The sequence below is a fragment of the Chiloscyllium plagiosum genome, unplaced genomic scaffold, assembly GCF_037043375.1.
Source record: "Chiloscyllium plagiosum isolate Xiang-an unplaced genomic scaffold, Cpla_swu_hap1 HiC_scaffold_11, whole genome shotgun sequence".
NCBI classification, from domain to species: Eukaryota; Metazoa; Chordata; class Chondrichthyes; order Orectolobiformes; family Hemiscylliidae; genus Chiloscyllium; species Chiloscyllium plagiosum.
This window is the reverse complement of record NW_028270149.1, coordinates 83113634-83135244: the sequence shown is the minus strand read 5'-3', so window position 1 is coordinate 83135244 and position 21611 is coordinate 83113634. Positions and strand designations below refer to the sequence as shown.

The 21611-nt window shown below is 41.9% G+C and overlaps 1 protein-coding gene across 1 annotated transcript in view; it reads right to left on the bottom strand.

Annotated features, from left to right (window-relative positions):
• Positions 1-264: 264 nt before the first annotated feature.
• The window catches only part of LOC122557468 (uncharacterized), a 210461-nt gene continuing 189114 nt past the window's right edge, over positions 265-21611 (bottom strand). Inside the window, exons 22-29 of the mRNA XM_087991810.1 lie at positions 20200-20340; positions 16388-16616; positions 12855-12980; positions 9000-9118; positions 4112-4211; positions 2769-2878; positions 2498-2668; positions 265-933 (exon numbers count right to left, since the gene is read on the bottom strand). Coding sequence (XP_087847936.1) covers positions 784-933; positions 2498-2668; positions 2769-2878; positions 4112-4211; positions 9000-9118; positions 12855-12980; positions 16388-16616; positions 20200-20340 — 1146 coding nt within the window. The 3' untranslated portion in view covers positions 265-783. The remainder of the gene's footprint in view (positions 934-2497; positions 2669-2768; positions 2879-4111; positions 4212-8999; positions 9119-12854; positions 12981-16387; positions 16617-20199; positions 20341-21611) is intronic.

Sequence of the window (21611 nt, the reverse complement as noted above, 5' to 3'; positions counted from 1 at the left end):
CCAAACAGAGTGATGATGATGTCCCCAGCAACTCTTTGAATCAGTTTTTAATGCATTTTGTAAAAATATTCATGTGTGATGTGCATACCCTCATCACTTATCAATCAACGTGTGGTCAATGCCTTAAAGCTGATAAAAGTGTCATACCTTTAAAAAGATTTGCCAATGTACAGTAAACCTTTGTGATTTATTTATATGTTATTTCACATAACATGTGCACAGAAAATTGGGTTCTCTTTGACAAAAAATGTCTTGAAATTTATTTCCCACATTAAATACTTACAGAGCTACCATATCATAGACTTACACGTATAGACTGAGTTGTGTGGCTGCAGATGTACTGCACATTACATTGACAAAATTGATTGCCAGCAATGACCTCAGCACCCTAGAGGAACGTCTGACGGTGAGGTCAGTAACTTTTTATTGAGAACCTCACACGTTGTGATGTCAGGTGATTATCTAAACGTACAAGCCTTTACTGCTGATATCTTTATCATAATGCAACAAAACACTTGAGACTGATCTATGATGTTTCAAACGCCAATGAAGATCTAGCAACCCAAAACATTTTAACAACATTCGAGCAGACTCTCATTATTGTGAAAAATACTGTAAATCTGTATTAATGTATCAGAAATGTGACTTTGCACAGGATAATCTTGACTTTAAAAATGATTATTCAGATTGAAAAATATTTAAAGTCAATTTGCCTTCAAAAGTTTCACCCCAAAAAGAATGTTTATTTACAAATCAATCACAAACTAAGGAGTAATATCTTCCCTAGAGCTTTGATATTATATCACGAATATTTGGAAGTTTCACATTGCGAAATTGTTGTTCAGGGTTAATCTGATTTTTGTATCTTTCCCCTCGGTGCTCCTCCAAGCTTGGACCCCAGTCTGGTGTCGATGTGCAAGCTGTAGTAATTCTCTGTGAAAAGAAAGACAAGAGATTAAAAAGCTAATGTTTGTCATTTTTGGACTATAAACAGAATGTATGCTGGCAGTTTTACATTCTATGCTTCTTAAGGCTTGAATACAATATTGCTTGTTACATTGAACAGAAATTTTTTGGTATTGTTCCAGTGATCCAATTTACTGGATTTCTAATAGAATAAGTTCTGGTCATTCTGGATTCCCCACTGCTCGCAAAATACTAGCCCTCAAAATGTAGGAATTAATGGTAGATACCTCAGTGGTTAAAAAATTGGTCTAGAAATTGAATTCCCTTGTGTTCATTTTACAGGCATAATTGAGGTGTCAAAGCTTTCAATAATATAGATGACTTACATTGTATGCTTTACATCCTGTAGGGTATCTTTACCTGTTAAGGCAATGCTATGTTATTGCCTTTAGCATAAGAACTAGGTGTGGGGAACATACTAATAAGCAAAAAGAAAATTAGAAGGAACACTGACACTATGATATTGAAAGATCCAACAGCTGTTTATTTCAGCTCATTTACATATCACATTCATAGGCACATTAGGGCTTAGGCTAATATTAAACCATTTGGCTACAAAGAGTAGAATCTTTTCATCAGTGCGTAATGCTTCAGGTAACTCAATTTAACACAAAGTTAAAATCTTTATACTTTCAGGTCACAGATTATAGTGCTGAGATGATTTCATGATAAATGTATCTGGGAATTAGACTGGCATACTGATGGCGAGACATAATGTAACTTGTCTTTTCTTATTGTTTGTTGTACATTTAGAAGCCCAAAATGCATGTGCCTTCTCAGGAGGCATTGAAGATGAACACTTGAAACTTCTGCATTATTCATTGCAAATACAATCCCCCAAGTTCAAACGTGTCAAAAGTCTGTTTGTAAAAGTAGTTAGCCATTAACTGCAGCACGCACCTTATAACCTCACAAAGCTGAGAACTAATTTCCCGTGGTCATATCATTAACTTCATTAAAGGTGCGCAGATTACACTGCTTTATAGTGATATGTGATTGGGTAGGAAAGTAGAGTTGAGGTCAGAACAGCTACCATCACATTTAATATAAGAGCAATAGGCCTTATTCCTGCTCCTATTTCTTATGTTCTTCTTTTGTTCAATGCAAGAGATCAAAATCAATTTCAAGGTCATCATTCTTTAACCTCAGGAATCTGAATCAAATCCCAATAAGACATGTGGAATAATAACATTATTTGTTTCCCAAATGAGCACCCACATGTCCTGAATAAACATCATAGTGGTTTCAATGGATACAAAATTGGCAGCTTCAGGCAGCAATAAAACAAGAATGAGTGGTATAAAACAAATAAAACAATTTATTGTTGGATGCTCTTCAAACATGAGATCAAAATTGTTAGATTGAAAACACAGCTCAGGACAAATGCTCTCCAGCTCTCTTTTATATATCTGCGTTCCACATGTCTCCATCACTTTTGCTTTAAAAAAATAGGAAAGTACTCTGTACTTCTGTCCTGACATCCCAAACCTTATGTGAAACAAAACTAAACAATGGCAAATTGTGACCTTACCTTCCATAAGGTGGTGCCCTCAGCTTGGACAACTTTCACCACGGCCACAACGGGGATCCACATAATACAGAAGATGATCATACACCAGCCCAGTGCTATTGCCCAGACAGGGTATTCAACAGATCCGTATGTTGGTGGGGTGAATGTTGTTAAGGACCAGATTATGATAACCTGAATGAAATGAGAGATCACAAAAAAGAAATCAGATTTAGAGCGTCTATCTGTGATTCGATTGTTTTAAGTCGAAATCAGTAAAAAGATATCTCCTTACTGCCAGCAAACATGGAGAAATGAAAAACCAGCACACTCTCCACCACAGCCAGAAGAGCCAAGTCCTTTGCCCAATCATCATCTCAATGTCCTTAATGAATCTGTTTGCCCCTGTGAACAAAAAGGAAGCAAAGAGTCACATTTTCCTCTGTTTTCAGAAGGTGATAAGGAAGGCAAGTGGAATGTTGGCCTTTATTTAAAGGAAATGTTGTATAAAAGTGTGAAATCTTGCCAAACTTCCGCAAAGCACTAGTTGGAACACAGATAAAATACTGCAACCGGTTTGAAGGACAGATATACCGGCCTTGGAGGCAACAATTAGAAGTTTCACATGGCTGATTCCTAGCATGCAGAGATTTTCTTTTGAGGAGAATCACAGAGCCATACAACTTGGAAACAGACCTTTCAGTCCAACCAGTCCACACCTATCATAATCCCAAATTAAACTAGTCCTACTTGCCTGCACTTGGCCCATGTTCCTCCAAACATTTCCTATTCATGTACTTATCTAAATTTCTTTCAAACATTATAACTGTACCCGCATCCACCACTTTGCCTGCAAAGTCATTCCACACTCTCTGTGTGAAAAAAGAATTGCCACGCATGTCGATTTTTAAATCTTTCTCCTCTCATCTTAAAACAGTCCCCCTAGTCTTGAAATCCCCCACGCTTGGGAAAAGACACTTGCCATTCACCTTATCAGTGCCCCTCATGATTTTACAAACCTCTATAAGGTCTCCCCTAAACCCCCTTCGCTCCAGTGAAAAGTGTTCCAGTCTAACCAGACTCTCCTTTTAATTAAACCCTTCATTCCTGGCAACATCCTGGTAACTCTCTTCTGAAGTCTCTCCAGCTTAATAATATCTTTTTTACAACATGGTGACCAGAGCTGGACACAGTAGATTGAGCAGGAATTCTTCAATGGGCAGTGGGCAGTCAAGGCTGGATTATTAAATACATTCAAGAGTGAAATGGGCAACATTTCATCACTAAGGGAATCAAGGGCTGTGGGGGAAAAGGCTGGAAGGTGGAGTTGAGGATTATCGGATCAGCCATTACCTCATTGAATGGCAAAGCAGACTCAATGGGCTGAATGGCCTATAACTGCTCCTATGTTTAATGATTTGAAAGTCTTATAGGATTTTCCAACAGGATGATCATTTTTCTTTTGTACGCGTCTATGACTTAACCTATTGGACAAGTAAAGGAAGCTTCTTTTTAACAGCCATCTTTTAAGTGGAGGGCACCAGAAATTTCTCACTAGGTTGATTGCTCCTGTTGAAGATACACTGAGACCAATGCTTCTTTCATTTATGGATGTCTTTATGTTTGTGTTGTGCTTACCATAGATCCAGCTAATCCCAATAAACTCCAGACCACCGATTATCAGGAGAGCCCAGCCAGCACAGAAATGATCAATTAAATTCACCCAGTAAATCCCAGCCTGAGGAGACAATGGAATTCTTTAAAATACTGTACATTACCATAAAACCAAAACTAAACAGTTTTTTTCCTTCAATACAAATTATCCAATATGAATTATGTTTCAGTAAAGTTTGGCTTGATGGTTAGGACCTCAGCAATCGAACTTCTTTAGACTGAACACTGAGATCAACAATTACTGACCTCATTTTGTTCCATTTCTCTTTGCAGGTTTTGACTGAGAACTTCTTTTTTTGCTTTCAGTTGGTAACCATTCAGGATCTGACCATTCACACCTTCTCCAGCCACATCTTGTATTACTTAGATACTATTTGCATTAGTCTTGCATTATCAACTCTTTGATCATTTAATCTTTCCTGTCTTCCACCCTACCTTAGATCTTCCTATTCATTCTAATTCCACATTCCCACTCATCATTTGTTGAAAACTGTTTCTGACTTCTCTGATGAAACATCATCAACCTGAAACATAAACACTGCTTCTCTGCTTTCAGATCTGCTGAGCACTTCCAACAGCTTTTGCTGAGAGTTTTGATTTCCAACATCCCTAGCCTTTAGTTTTTGCAATAATGACTGCTCTTTCATAACCTCTGGCCTTCTCTCACAACCTCTAGTGTCATCACAGGATGGAATTCCCAAAGGCAGTTGGTTGGGATCTGGTGGTGGGAGTTGGTTGGGGAGATATAAGATGATGAGTCCATCACCGTGCCCCGATTAAATCTGGGATGGCAGTAGGTTATGTGCAGCCTTCCTAACCCAGGCCTTTTGGGACACTTCAATAGCCTCTTCAGGGCCACATCACATCGCTATTAGGATTCTACAACCAGCAGCAGAGTTTGTCAAATGGGCAGACTTGAGCAAGCTGCCTAAAGATTTGGAGGAATCCCCCTTTGTTTGGTCATCAATGACTGCTCCCATGCAGGTAGATGCTTGCCACATTTAGATGGGAAGCTTTGATGTGTAATTTAGTGTGGCATGGTGCAAATGGCTGTGGCGGTGCTAACTACAAGATGTGCAGCAGCAGTTTATTAAGGCTGTGCCGACTGTATGCATAATCTCTACCAGCCAGAAGGATAACAGGAAGTGCACGGGTACAATGCTACATCCAAGTTCCCCTCCCAATCACACACCGTCATTGGGTTAAATTCTGGAACTCGCTATGATCCCAGCTAATGGTATTACCCCACGAGTCAGATCACAGGCAAGAACCCAACTTGATCGATCATAACTTTATTTGTTTTGGCTTTAGCAAAGTGGTGTCTCACTGAACCTCAAGTAAGCAATGCTGTAGCATTCCTTTAACAATAAAACAGAAGTTTAGTACAAACACAATGATTCAAAGTATCGACTTACAATTCAAATCCAAAGATTTTACACAGATGATAAAAATTATAGTTTCATTAATCCCAAACTACTGCTTGTTAAATTGAAAAGAAATAAACTAGTTTTGAATAGCATCCAAAACCTCACTCCTAGTTTAGTATCCAAAGCACCATTCATATATGCTCATAACAGTATTCCTGTACGGCGCACTTTAGTCAGTTTAAGTTATTTTGGCACTACAATTTTTAACCTGGTACTGCAATAGTATTTTCCTGAAGCTATCAAAATCTTGAGTTTCACTGCACTCCACTTCAATAACCACTTCTGTTTTTCTTTTAATCAGGTCAGGAACCAACACTAACTGTTCACTTTCAGTACCTGACTCACGATATCATTTGGAACGGTTGGGATTTATCTCCTGGCTGGGTGGGATTTATCCCAGGATTCTCTGGGAAGCCAGGGAGGATTTGGTACTGGGTAATGAACCCGGCCAGATGTTAGATTTGGAGGTAGGTGAGTACTTTGGTGATAGTGACCACAATTCAGTTATGTTTACTTTAGGGATGGAAAGGGATAGGTATATACCACAGGGCAAGAGTTATAGCTGGGGGGTAAGGAAATTATGATGTGATTAGTAAGATTTAGGATGCATAGGATGGGGAAGGAAACTGCAAGGGATGGGCACAACTATAATGTGGAGCTTAGTCAAGGAACAGCTACTGTGTGTCTTTGATAAGTGTGTACCTGTCAGACAGGGAGGAAGTGGTTGAGTGGGGGAGCCGTGATTTACTAAAGAAGTTGAATCTCTTGTCAAGAGGAAGAAGAAGGTTTATGTTAGAATCAGACGTGAAGGTGCAGTTAGGGTGCTTGAGAGTTGAAAGTTAGCCAGGAAAGACCGAAAGAGAGAGTTAAGAGCCAGGAGGGGACATGAGAAATTATTGGCAGTTAGGATCAAGGAAAATCCTAAAGCTTTCTATAGGTATATCAGGAACAAAAGAATGACTAGGGAAAGATTAGGACAAATCAAGGACAGTAATGGGAGGTTGTGCATAGAATCCAAGGAGATCGAGGAAACGCTAAATGAATATTTTCATCAGTATTCACACTGGAAAAAGACAATGCTGTCGAGGACAATACTGAGATGCAGGCCACTAGACTAGACGGGATTGAGGTTCATAAGGAGAAGGTATTAGCAATTCTGGAAAGTGTGAATATAGATAAATCGCCTGGGCTGGATGGGATTTATCCTGGGATTCTCTGGGATGCCAGGGAGGAGATTGTAGAGCCTTTGGCTTTGATCTTAATGTCGTCACTGTTGACAGGAATGCTGCTAGAAGACTGGAGGAGAGCAAATGTTGTCCCCTTGTTCAAGAAGGGGAGTAGAGACAACCCTGGTAATTATAGAGCTGTGAGACTTACTTCGATTCTAGGTAAAGTGATGGAAAAGGTTATAAGAGATAGGATTTATAGTCATCGAGAGAAGAATACGTTGATTAGGGATAGTCAACATGGTTTTGTGAAGGGTAGGCCATGCCTCACAAACCTTATTAAATTATTTGAGAGGGTGACCAAACAGGTGGATGAGGGTAAAGCGGTTTATGGTGTATATGGATTTCAGTAAGGCATTTGATGAGGTGCCCCACGGCAGGCTATTGCAGAAAACACGGAGGCATTGAATTTAGGGTGATTCAGCACTTTGGATTAGAAATTGGCTAGCTGAAAGAAGACAGAGGGTGGTGGTTGATGGGAAATGTTCATCCTGGAGTTCAGTTATTAGTGGTGTACCACAAGGATCTGTTTTTGGGGCCACTGCTGTTTGTCATCTTTGTAAATGACCTGGATGAGTGCGTAGAAGGATGGGTTAGTAAATTTGCGGATGACACTAAGGTCGGCGGAGTTATGGATAGCGCCGAAGGATGTTGCAGGTTACACAGGGACATAGATAAGCTGCAGAGCTGGGCTGAGAGGTGGCAAATGGAGTTTAATGCAGAAAAGTGTGAGGTGATTCACTTTGGAAGGAGCAACAGGAATAAAGAGTACTGGGCTAATGGTAAGATTCTTGGTAGTGTAGATGAGCAGAGAGATCTCGGTGCCCATGTGAACAATCCCTGAAAGTTGCCACCCAGGTTGATAGGGTTGTTGAGAAGGTATACGATGTGTTAAGTTTTATTGGTAGAGGGATTAAGTTTCTGTGCCATGAGATCATGTTTCAGCTGTGCAAAACTCTTGTCTGGTCGCTCTTGGAGTAGTGCATACAGTTCTGGTCACTGAATTATAGGAAGGATGTGAAAGATTTGGAAAGGGTTCAGAGGAGATTTACTAGGTTGTTCCCTGGTATGGAGAGAAGTCTTATGAGGAAAGGCTGAGGGACTTGATGCTGTTTTCATTAGTGAGAAGAAAGTTGACAGACTTAATTGAGACATACAAGATAATCAGAGGGTTAGGTATGGTGGACAGTGAGAGCCTTTTTCCTTGGATGGTGATGGCGAATATGAGGGGACATAGCTTTAAATTGAGGGGTGATAGATATAGGACAAACGACTGCCTGCAATGGTAGTAGACTCGCCAACTTTAAGGGCACTTAAATGGTCATTGGATAATCATATGGATGAAAATGGAATAGTGTAGGTTAGATTGGCTTCTGATTGGTTCCAGAGGTCAGCGCAACATCGAGGGCCAAAGGGCCTATACTGCGCTGCAGTGTTCTATGTTCTCTTCTTAGGAGCACTTCTCTGTACAGTCATCCTGTTCCAAGGTCTTCCCAGGACTAAAACACTACTCAAGTTAGAAGTGAAAATGAAAGTTTCTCTGACTCAGCCAAGGCTGCCTCCCCCAAGTTTAAACAAAACAGATTCCAGAACTCGCTCAGAAATCTTAGGTGTACATAGAGTCATACAGCATGGAAACAGCCCCAACTCATCCATGCTGACCAGATTTCCTCAAATGAACTAGTCCCATCTGCCTGCATTTGGCCCATATCCCTCTAAACCCTTCCTTTTCATGGACACTCTCAGATGCATTTTAAGTGTTGTAATTGTACCAACCTCCATGATTTCCTCTGGCAGCTTGTTATATATTCGCAACACCCTCTGTGTGGAAAAGTTGATCCTCAGGTCCCTTTTAAATCTCTCCCCTCTCACCTTAAACCTATGCCCTCTAGTTTTGGATTTCCCTACCCTGGGAAAAGAAGACCTTTGCTATTCCTCTTATTTATGCCCCTCATGTTTTAATTAACCTCTATAAGGTCACCCCTTCGCCAATCACATTCAGGGAATTAATTTTAAAAATTAACTGCCCCGTGCTTTATAAATACCCATACTCTATGAAAATGTAATATCTCACATAATTAGATATTGGACTACTAATTAACAATTTATGTTTTAACTTCTCTTCTGAATCAAATCACATATCATAACAACTAGTTCATACATGCATAAGTCTAGCCGTCTGTTAAGGGACTTTCCTACCTGTGTTACACAAACGAGGCCGCAAAGAAACAATAGTAAACAAGTCACAATTGACAGATAATGTCGTTTTGATTGCAGAAGTGCAGGGAACTGGTCATGCAAGCTTGTCATAATTATTTCTGGCATAAACATAAAATATATTGAAACTTGAACAGTCTCTACTAAATCAATGTCTTAATTAAGGCTGAGTTGCTATAACTGGAAGCATGCACACCACAGAATGTATGAAAGTAGATCTTTTTTAAAAATTGTCTTGCATTTTGCCTGAACTCAAGATGGTCCAAAGAGTTTCAGTGACGTGTAGGGATTGTTGTAAGTTCACTATTGGATATGTGCGCAATAAGTTGCCCACAAATAGCAATGATATGGTGACCTGATAATTTGTGATACTGGTTGAGTGATAACTATTGACCAGGAAACTGGGAAGAGCCCACCCTTTATGCTATGGTATGCATTGTTTCCACACAAGATGAATCCTCATTTTAGGGTTACTTTGATTATCTAAAAGACAGCAGTTCCAACAATACTGGACAGCTCAGCTAGGTCTGGGATCCTATCCTCCGCAGCAGTCTCTGGAGTGAGACTGAAGACCATCGGCTGCTGACGTAGAAATAACCATGGCAGACAGTCATGGTGAAATGTGACCAGCTTATTAGCAGTCCTTCATAACCAGAACATCAATTAAACAGCAATGTGTATTTAAATTAGATTCTAATGTATGTTCAGTAGCATTTCAACATCATGCTTCAGGCAAAGGTTAGGCCGTGTTGAAACTTTCTTTACTAGTTGTGGAGCTTTTTTCCTATTTTCTCCTGAAATAGTTCACTTCATTCTGCCTTAAAATACAGGAATCCTGTGAGAAAATATGACCTTCAAATATTGGGGCAGAAATTAGGCCATTTGGCCTTACAAGTTGGCTCAGCCATTCAATCATGACGGTCAAATCCCTCGAACTCAGCACCGCCTTCCTAACCTGCAATCTTCTTCCTGGCCTCTCCGCCCCCACCCCACTCCGGCCTGTCACCCTCACCTTGACCTCCCTCCACCTATCGCATTTCCAACGCCCCTCCCCGAAGTCGCTCCTCCCTACCTTTTATTTAGCCTACTGGACACACTTTCCTCATTCCTGAAGAAGGGTTTATGCCCGAAACGTCGATTCTCCTGCTCCTTGGATGCTGCCTGACCTGCTGCGCTTTTCCAGCAACACATTTTCAGCTCTGATCTCCAGCATCTGCAGTACTCACTTTCTCCTCCAATATGTTTCTCAACCCCATTTTCCTGCCTTCTTCCCATAACCCTTGATCCCCTTACTAATCAAGGACCTGTCTATCCCTGTCTTAAATACACTCAATGACTTAGCCTCCACAACCTTCTTCGCCACTGAGTTCCATGGGTTCACCGCCTTTTGGCCAAAGACATCTTTCCCTCTCTCAGTTCTGAAGGGTCGTCCCTTCATTCTAAGGCTGTGCCCTTTCATCCTAGACTCCCCTAGTAGTGGAAACATTTTCTCCATGTCCAATCTATCCCAGGCCTGTCAGTATTCTGTAAGTTTCAATCAGATGCCCACCTCATCCTTCTGAACTACATCAAGTACGCAGAGTCCCCAACCTCTCCTCATAAAACAAAACTTTAATTCCAGGGATCATTCTTGCAAACATCCTCTGCACTGCCGGAGAAGCCAGCAGTTCCTATCTTATTGTTATTAGTTTGAATTTGTATCATAGAATCCCTACAGTGTGGAAACAAGCCGTTCGGCCCAACAAATCCACACCGACCATCCGAAGAGTAACCCACCCAGGACCATTCCCCAATGCTACATTTACCCCAGACTAATGCACCTAACCTGCACCTCCCTGGACACTATGGGCAATTTAGCATGGCCAATCCACCTAATCTGCCCATCTTTGGATTGTGGGAGGAAAACGGAGCAAACCCACGCAGACAAGGGGAGAATGTTGTTTTCCTGCAGTTTAATTTAAAGAAACAAATGAAAATTAAAATTGGATGGATCCTATAAATGGTGGTTATTCTTGGTCATATTTCTTCTAATCCCTTGGCTTTCCCCAGAAGCTGGACTGGAGCAATGTGCCTGAAATCCATTAACCTCTCCACATCGTCAGATCCTGTTCTGAGCTGTTAGCGTCTTCACTTCTGAATCTGGTAGTTTCTTAAGGATAGGGAATTGAGCGTGATCTGACTGAGTCAGTTAAAATGTTAAAAAAATTTGAGAGGTGACAAACAGTTTGTCTGGTGAGGGAATCAAGGACATGGAGTCGCAATTTTAAAATAGGAGTTGGATTACTCAGGAAGGAAATCTGGAATTGTGTTTTATCACAAAAGTACTATAAATCTGGAACTCCATGCACGCAAACTTGTGATTGCTGAAATAATTGAAGTTGTCTCGGATGAAATAGTCATGCCTTAGCATGGAAGGATAGCATCCAGGCATGTGAATTGAGGGGCGTGATTTATTTAGAGTCATAGAGTCATGGAGATGTACAGCATGGAAACAGACCCTTTGGTCCATCCCGTCCATGCTGACCAGATATCCCAACCCAATCTAGTCTTATTTGCCAGAACTTGGCCCATATCCTCCTAAACCATTCCAATTCATATACCCATCCATATACCTTTTAATGCTGTAATTGTACCAGCCTCCACCACTTCCTCTGGCAGCTCATTCCATACACATTCCATACAAGACATTTTATATCTTTCTTCTCACACTCTAAACCTATGCCCTCTACTTCTGGACTTCCCTACCCCAGGGAAAAGGCTTTGTCTATTTATCCTAACCATGCCCCTCATGATTTCATAAACCTCGATAAGGTCAGCCCTCAGCCTCCGACGCTCCACGGAAACCAGCCCCAGCCTATTCAACCTCTCCCTATAGCTCAAATCCTCCAACCCTGGCAACATCCTTGTAAATCTTTTCTGGACTCTTTTAAGTCTCACAACATCCTTCCAATAGGAAGGAGACCAAAAAAAGTCATTAGTAAACAGGATTAAGGAGAATCCTAAGGCTTTTAATACATATATAAAAAGCAAGAGGGTAGCCAGGGAAAAGGTTGGCCCTCTCAAGGACAAAGGAGGGAATCAATGTGCGGAGCCAGAAGAGACACATGCTATATGTCGTTATCTGCCTAGGAGAAGGAATTGGTGGAGGATGATCTCAGGGAAAACAGCTCCAGCCTATTCAACCTCTCTCTATAGCTCAAATCCTCCAACCCTGGCAACATCCTTGTCCCTGAGATCATGCTCCACCAATTCCTTTCTTTTTCTGAACCCTTTTCTGAACCCTTTCAAGTTTCACAACATCTTTCTCATTGGAAGGAGACCAGAATTGCATGCAATATTCCAAATGTGGCCTGACCAAAGTCCTGTACAGCCAATTTGATTTGCTCTGGGAGCTAAGTTCTTGCTATTAGATTAGATTACATTAGATTACATTACATTACAGTGTGGAAACAGGCCCTTCGGCCCAACAAGTCCACACTGACCCGCCGAAGCGCAACCCACCCATGCCCCTACATTTACCCCTTACCTAACACTACGGGCAATTTAGCATGGCTAATTCACCTGACCTGCTCATCTTTGGACTGTGGGAGGAAACCGGAGCACCCGGAGAGGGCTCACGCAGACACGGGGAGAACGTGCAAACTCCACACAGTCAGTCGCCTGAGGTGGGAATTGAACCCGGGTCTCTGGCGCTGTGAGGCAGCAGTGCTAACCACTGTGCCACCGTGCCGCCCACTAATTCATGTGTTCATAATCAAACAATAGCACAAAACACAAGTGACATAATCCTCTTTACATAGAAGTGGTGAAGTGAATGATGAAATTTGTCACTCTTACCTACAGTTGCAAATTGACTGTCGAGTCCCAGAGTGAACAGCATGATGAAAAATAAAATGGACCATAAAGGTGAAAATGGCAACTGTGTAAGGCCCTCTGGGTAGACAATGAAAGCCAAACCGAAACCTGAACAGTGGATAGAATTGAAATGGAGAAATGAATGCAAATTAAAAGTGATAAACTGTATACTGAGGGGCATTTATTTAATTGGAAAATAAAAATCTTGTATTATGGCATTGATCATTCCATAAGACTTTTTCAAAATGTGAAACTAAATGCAAAATTTAAAATCCAATAATAGTAATCAAAAAAAAGTAGGCCTGTATCTTTCCAAATTCACAGTGAGTTCGAGCATATGTGTGCAGAGACCTGGAGCTGGTTTTCCATTGTATTTTCTTATCTGGAATTGGAATGTGGCATAAAAGCCAAGGTGAACTGTAGGCCACTTAATGGGGTTTTTCTGTATTGACACATTAACAAAAGTGTGGGCAGATCCATCCTCACCGCGCTCTGCCCTTCCTTTGCTTTGAGGTTAACACCAGTAATTGGAGAAAATGAGCTGACATACCCCAAGTTTCGAAGATGCCCCGTTGGCTGGGCCCCCAGCATAAGTTGTCAAGACTTTCACTTATTCAGAGCTTAACAGTGGACACAATGTGACCAATGTGGCTGACTGCTTTACCAGGTGTTCAGCCTGGCTTCAGTCAGCAGGAAAATGCTGGAAACTATTATTAAGGAAATCTTAATGCATTTGGGAAAGTATAGTCTGATGAGAACAAAGTCACCGTGTTTTTGCAAGTGATGTGACTAATCAGGGAGATAAAGAGTCCTGTGTATGTTAGCCACCTCCATAGATAGCCCAGTAATTACTGCAGCTATGTACGAAATACTTCATTTGTTAAACCTCTATAGCACAGGAAGGATGGTGGATTGATGAGCCCTGTATTAATTAATTCCTAGAGTCTTGTCAAAGCATTTTGAAGAGAAAGTGAGGTCTGCAGATGCTGGAGATCAGAGCTGAAAATGTGTTGCTAGAATAGCGCAGCAGGTCAGGCAGCATTCAGGGAACAGGAGAATTGAAGTTTCGGGCATAAGCCCTTCTTCAGGAAGGGCTTATGCCCGAAACGTCGATTCTCCTGTTCCCTGGATGCTGCCTGACCTGCTGCGCTGTTCCAGCAACACATTTTCAGCTCAAAGCATTTTGAGGTTTGTGTAAAGTTCTACCATACTATAATGCTTTTTATTATGTCTTGTGTTTCTGTTTGTAATCAGTTGTGATGTGGATCAGCATCTGAAGGTCAGTGAAGCACTAGGTAGAGAGTTCAGAAGGGAGGTGAATTCTGACCAAAAGCATTATGACTGGGGCTCATGTTAAACTTCTTTCTAAAAGGACTGAGGCAGTTTTAATGAATCGGGGACACACATATACACATTGGGACAGATCAGAGCATATCAATCGAATGGTCACCACCACCACCACCAGATTCCCTCTTAACTCAACTTTGTGGACAATGATCTGCAGACATGTGTCAGTGGCTTTTTTCCTGCCTTACTAAGTTACAAGTGTCACATCCATTGCTGGCGCTCAGTGACCTACCACTAAGATCAGAAAATGGCCATGTGCATGTGGGCTTGCTTCGCTAGGGTGGTGTTGCTAATCCCACAATTCGATCTGATCGAAGGCATTACCTTATATTGCTAAGGCACCAGGGTCGGAAAGGAAAATATCACAGTTGTCAAGGACACAGCCAGGAAAGCATGACTTGACATGGGAAGTCATATAGTGAATTAACCATCTCATTAATCGACTGGTGTTGTGAATATGGGTTATTGCTTAAAGTTTTAATAACAGATTACCACATGAAGTGAAGACTGTATCCAAAGTTAGGTCCTTGTCACTAATATCTAAAGTATGGAGTCATGGTATAAAAAGGGCTGCATGGAAATGCCTGGGAATGAGAGACCAGTGAGCCTAATATCTGTAGTGGGTAAGTTGTTGAAGTGATTCTGAGAGATAGGATCTACATGCATTTTGAGAGACAAGGACTAATTAGGGATGGTTTTGAGTGTGGGATGTTGTGTCTCACAAATTTGATTGAGTCTTTTGAAGGGGTGACCAATTGATGAGGGAAGAGTGGTAGATGTTATCTACAGGGACTTTAGCAAGGCCTTTGACAAGGTAACACATGGTGTTTGTTGGGTAAGGTTAAATTTCACGGGATACATGGAGAGCTGGCCAACTGGATACAAAATTAGCTTGAAGGTAGCAGTCAGAGGGTGGTGGTGGAGGGTTGCCTTTCAAACTGGAGGCTTGTGACCAGCAGTGTGCCTCAAGGATCAGTGTTTGGTACACTGTTATTTGTCATTTATATAAATGATTTGGATAAGACTTCAGGAGGTATGGTTAGTAAGTTTGTGGATGACATCAAGATGAGTGGTACAGTGGAGAGTGCAGAGGTTATCTGAAAATGCAGTGAGATCTTTATCATCTGGGCCAGTGGGCTGAGGAACGGCAGATTGAATTTAATTCAGATAAATGTGAGGTGTTGCATTTTGATAGATCAAACCAGAGCAGGACTTACACAGTCAATAGTAGGGCCCTACGGAGTGTTTTGGACAAAAAGATCTAGCAAAAAAGGTTCATAGCTTCTTGAAAGTGAAGTCACAGGTACACAGAGTGGTGAAGAACAATTTCAGCATACTTGCTTTCATCCGTCAGAGCACTGAGTATACAAGATGGAATGTCTTGTTACAGCTATACAATGTGAGGCCACATTTGGAGTACTGCATACAGTTCTGGTCGCCCTACTATAAAAAAGGATATAATTAAACTAGCAAGAATGTAGAAAAGATTTACTAGGATGCTACCTGGACTGGAAGGTTTGAGTTACAAGGAGAGGTTGGATCGGTTGGAACAGTTTTCCCTTGAGTGTAGGACTCTGAAGGGTGACCTTCAGAGATCAATAAAATCATGAGAGGCATAGAAAAGGTGGACAGCAGACAGCCTATCCCCATGGTAGATGTGTCTAAAACCAGAGGCCGTAGGTTTAAGGTGAGAGGGGAGACACAAAAGGGTCCAGAGGGGTAACTGTTTTCACACAGAGGGCAGTGAGTGTTTGGAATGGGCTACCAGAGATAGTGGTGGCGATGAGTACAATTTTATCATTTAAGAAATATTTGGACAGATACATGAATGGGAAATGGACCAAAGACAGACAAATGGGATTAGTTTGAATTGTGAAAATTGAGCGGCGTGGGCAAGTTGAGCTGAAGAGCTGTGCTGTCAACTTCTATCAGTCTATTACTTTAAAACAGCATGACTTCCTTTTTAGTAATCTTATAGTCTTGAGATAATGGTGAATGAACATCAACAACAGTTTAATTGCCTGGAATTCAGAGATCTTTACTGATGTTTCAGAGATTGCACTTCGCTTACCCTGCTCACCACACACTCGCAAACATTGAGTAGAGCAATCTCATCTCTTCATTTGAGAAATACTGGCGCACAATACAGTAATTTGGAGTGCAGATACCTGACTGTGCAATCTCTGAGACAGGCTTGTCTTGTATATGAGCCATGTGTCCAAGGACGGAGAAGATGGTGAATCCAGCATACACACTCGTAGCACAATTAACAACACAGACAATGATGGTATCTGCGTAGCAGTTGTTGTGGAATTTGTTGTAGGATGACAGTGTTGTTAAGCCTCCAAAAGCTACTGCGATTGAATAAAAGATTTGTGTTGCAGCATCTTTCCAGACCTGGGAAATAGAATGTAGAATAAGTCAACAGTGGGAGATTTGAGTTCAGTGCATTCCGTTGGTCAAACTATAGTAGCTATGAGGAACAGGGGATGATGTGAACATGGGTGAAGGCCGCAAATGCTGGAGATCAGAGTCTAGATTAGTGTAGTGCTGGAAAAGCATAGCAGTTCAGGCAGCATCAGAGGAGCAGAAAAATCGATGTTTTGCCCGAAACATTGATTTTCCTGCTCCTCGGATGCTGCCTGACCTGCTGTGCTTTTTCAGCACCACTCTAATCTAGACCAGGAACATGGGATGTGCTGACTGGTTGAAGTTCACTCTGGATCATTGATAGCTCCACTGTAATAGGATAATTTTTCTGTCTCCCCTGTCTGGTAACTGGGCAGCACAGTGACTCAGTGGTTAGCAAAGTTTCCTATAAGCACTAGGAACCTGGGTTTGATTTCAGTCTTGGGTGGCTGTCTGTGTGGAGTTTGCACATTCTCCTTATGTCTGTATGGGTTTGCTGTGGTTTCTCTCCCACAGTCCAAAGAATGTGCAGGTTAGGGAGATTTGCCATGGGGAAATGCAGGTTTACAAGGGTGGGTTGGATTTGAGTGAGATGTTCTTTGGACGGTCAGTGTGGACTTGATGGACCAAATGGCCTGCTTCCATATTGTAGGTATCCTATGATTCTCCTGTCTGTTGCTAAACTACCTCCAAAGCCTTTGGTGCTTTCCATTGTAAGAGGAGAAAGTGAGGTCTGCAGACGCTGGAGATCAAAGCTGAAACTTTATTGCTGGAACAGCACAGCAGGTCAGGCAGCATCTAGGGAACAGAAGATTCGACGTTTCGGGCACATGCCCTTCTTCATGTGCCCGAAACGTCGAATCTTCTGTTCCCTAGATGCTGCCTGATCTGCAGTGCTGTTCCAGCAATAAAGTTTCAGCTTTCCATTGTAAGACATGCTTTCCAGACACTGTGTCAGTTATTTATTTACAGAGTGCACACTGGCACCTAGTGACCATTACACTTTTATTAAAAGAAAAAGAAAATTATGCTTTGAAAGAATATTGGGAATGTAGAAACAATATGAAACGAGGAATTAAGAGGGCTAAAAGGGATCATGAAATATCTTTAGCAAACAGGTATAAGGAAAATCCTAAAGCGTTTTATTCATATATAAGGAGCAAGAGAGGAACTAGAGAAAGGGTTGGCCCACTCAAGGACAAAGGAGGAAAGTTATGCATGGAGTCAGAGAAAATGAGTGAGATTTTTAATGTGTACTTTGCATTGGTAATCACCGAGGAGAGGGACATGACGGATGGTCAAATCAGCATAAAGAGGGAGGAAGTGTTGGGTATTCTAAAAGGCATTAAGGTAGACACATCCCCAGGTCCGGATGGGATCTATTCCAGGTTACTGAGGGATGTAAGAGAGGAAAATAGGTGGGGCCTTAACAGATACCTTTGCAGCATCCTTGAACATGGGTGAGGTCCTGGAGGAATGGGGAATTGCTAATATTGTCCCCTTAAGAATGGTAGCAAGGATAATCCAGGTAATTATAGACCAGTGAGCCTGATGTCAGTGGTAGGGAAGCTGCTGGAGAAGATACTGAGAGATATGATCTATTCCCATTTGGAAGAAAATGGGCTTATCAGTGATAGGCAACATGATTTTGTGCAGGAAAGGTCATGTCTTACCAACTTAATAGAATTCCACGAGGAAGTGACAAAGTTTATTATTGAGGGAAGGGCTGTAGATGTTATATGCATGGATTTCAGTAAGGTGTTTGATAAGGTTCCCCATGGTAGGCTGATGGAGGAAGTGTTGCATGGGGTCCAGGTGTACTAGCTAGATTGATAGAGTACTGGTTGGGTTGAGAGTGGGAGTGGAAGGGAGTTTCTCAAAATGGAGAACTATGACCAGTTGTGTTCCACAGTGATCTGTGCTGGGACCACTGTTGTTTGTGATATACATAAATAATCTGGAGGAAATTATAGATGGTCTGATTAGCAAGTTCGCAGATGAGACAAAAACTGTGGAGTAGCAGATCATGAAGGTGACTGTCATAGAATGCAGCAGAACATATTAAGTTGATGTTTTAAAAATAAGTGGGTGGCACAGTGGCTCAGTAGTTAGCACTGCTGCCTCACAGCACCAGGGACCTGGGTTCGATTCCAGCCTCAGACGACTGTCTGTGTGGAGTTTGCACATTCTCTCTGTGCCTGCGTGGGTTTCCTCCGGGTGCTCCTGTTTCCTCCCACAGTCCAAATATGTGCAGGTCAGGTGAACTGGCCATGCGAAATTGCCCATAGAGTTAGGTGCATTTGTTAGGCATAAACATGGGGAATGGGTGGGTTACTCATTGGAGGGTTAGTGTGGACCAGTTGGGCCGAAAGGCCTGTTTCCACTCTGTAGGAAATCTAATCAAATCTATAGACAGATTGGAGAGTTGGGCGGAGAAATGGCAGATGGAGTTCAATCCGGGCAAATGCGAAGTGATGCATTTTGGAAGATCCAATTGAAGAGAGAACTATACAGCAAATGGAAAAGTCCTGGGGAAAATTGCTGTACAGAGAGATCTGGCTGTTCAGGTCCATTGTACCCTGAAGGTGGCAGCACGGGTCAATAGAGTGGTCAAGAAGGCATATGGCATGCATTCCTTCATTGGACAGGTTATTGAGTACAAGAGTTGGCAGGTAATGTTACAGTTGGTTCAGCCATATTTGGAATACTAGGTACAGTTCTGGTCGCCACATTACCAAAAGGATGTGGATGCTTTGGAGACAGTGCAGAGGGTGTTCACCAGGATATCCTGGTATGGAGGACACTAGCTATGAAGACAGGCTGATTAGATTAGAATTATTTTCATTAGAAAGATGGAGTTTGAGGGGGGACCTGATTGAGGTCTGCAAAATCATGAGAGGTATAGACAAGGTGCTGTTTCCCAGAGTGGGGGACTCAATTAGAGGTCAAGAGTTCAAGGTGAGAGGGAAAGGTTTAGGGGAGATCTGCGTGGAGTGTTATTTACGCAGAGGATGGTGGGTTCCTGGAACATGTTGCCAGTAAGGTGGTAGAGGCGGGCACAATAGTGTCAATGAAGATGTATCTAGACTGGTACATGAATGGGCAGGGAGCAGAGGGATACAGATCCTTAGATAATAGGTGACAAGTTTAGATAGAGGATCTGGACTGGCACAGGGTTGAAGGGCCGAAAGGCCTGTTCGTGTGCTGTAATTTTCTTTGTTCTTTGTATTCCTTTTTTAGATTATTACCTGTTCAGCACCACTGGTATGGGTTGTATAGTGGGTTTAACATTTATCAATTTAACCAACAACATCAAATAGTTCATACAAGTCATGGGCAGTTCACTCTTGCACAGTCAGAGCAGGGGATACAAAATCTCGTCAATGCCTTGATGTAAGACAACGGCCCATAACAAAAATGTGATAGAAGGCAACTAAACAGTCAGATCTCACACCCACAGTTACCTTTTCACATTCTGCTGCCATCATTTCAAAATGAGTCACATATATATCAAAGTTAAAACAGTTTGACTGTGAAAGAGAGATGAAATTGATAATTCAGTGATATTTACCTCAGCATTGGTCAGTTTGGAGATGTCTGACTGGCTTCCAATATAGTATTCGATTCCTTGATAGGCTCCCTCCAGGGTAAGCCCTCGGATCAGGAGTATGGTTAGAACCAAATAAGGGAATACAGCAGTGAAATAAACCACCTGAACATGGAGAGATACTTGTTAGATTTTCCTGCATTTCTTACTCAACATTTACATGATGGGATCCAATTGACTGGAAAACTAATAGACTTGCAATCCAAGCAACAACCACAGAGAAATGTGGAATAAACATTGAGTGTATTTGCATCATGCTGTAACTGCATCTAAATACTTATTTACAACTCATACTAAGATAAAATCAAAATGTTTAGGGCTGAAGAAGATCATGTGACCAGTGACAAGGGTCACAATTTGAGACGTAGATGAGGTAGAAATTCTTTTTCACAGATGTTTGTGAACCTTGAAACAGCTTTCCTCAAAAGGTGGTAGAAGCAAAGCCTTTGAATAGTTTTGAGGTAAAGATTGATAGCTTCTTGATAAGTAAAAGATGAAAATGATTGGGTGTAGATGATCAACCACAATCAAATTGAATGGTGCACTAGCCCTGAGAGACCACGTCAAGGTGAAAGTGAGGACTGCAGATGCTGGAGATCAGAGCTGAAAATGTGTTGCTGGAAAAGCACAGCAGGTCAGGCAGCATCCAAGGAACAGGAGAATCGATGTTTCGGGCATAAGCCCTTCTTCAGGCTTATGCCCGAAATGTCGATTCTCCTGCTCCTTGGATGCTGCCTGACCTGCTGCGCTTTTCCAGCAACACATTTTCAGCTGAGAGACCACGTCACCTACTTTTCTTCCGAATTCAAATGTGCATGGGACTGTTCCTAGTTTGGTACTGTCCCACTTCTCCTGAGATATCCTTTGGGATTGAGGAAGACTTGCTTCCACTCCAGCTCAGTGGGTTCTGAGTTAATGGACAACAGGCAGAGGAATTGAGGCTTATCCGAGATGGGTGAGAACGCAGGATCCTAAATACAAAGAGATCAGTCATGACCTTATTGAATGGTGGAACAGGCTTAAGTGCTGATGATGTTTTCCTATTTTGCATCGGGGAGGCAAAGGCCTACTGGCATAATTGCTCGGCTATTAACCCAGGAAGTGTGCTTCTGTTCACAAGACCTGGGTTTGAATAATCCCCCCCCCCCCCATAGCCAGATGATGGAATTTGAACAAAAATATTAAGACCTTCCTCCTTATAAAACCATTGATAATTGTCAGGGAACCTGTCTGGCTCAATAATATCTTTCAAAGAAGGAAATCTGCAATCTCCACATCCTCTGGCCTACATACGGCTCCAGATCCACAGCAGTATAGTTGTCAATTAGTGATGGGCAATGTGAATTTTGTTTTAAAATGGGGGTTCTTGCAAATGC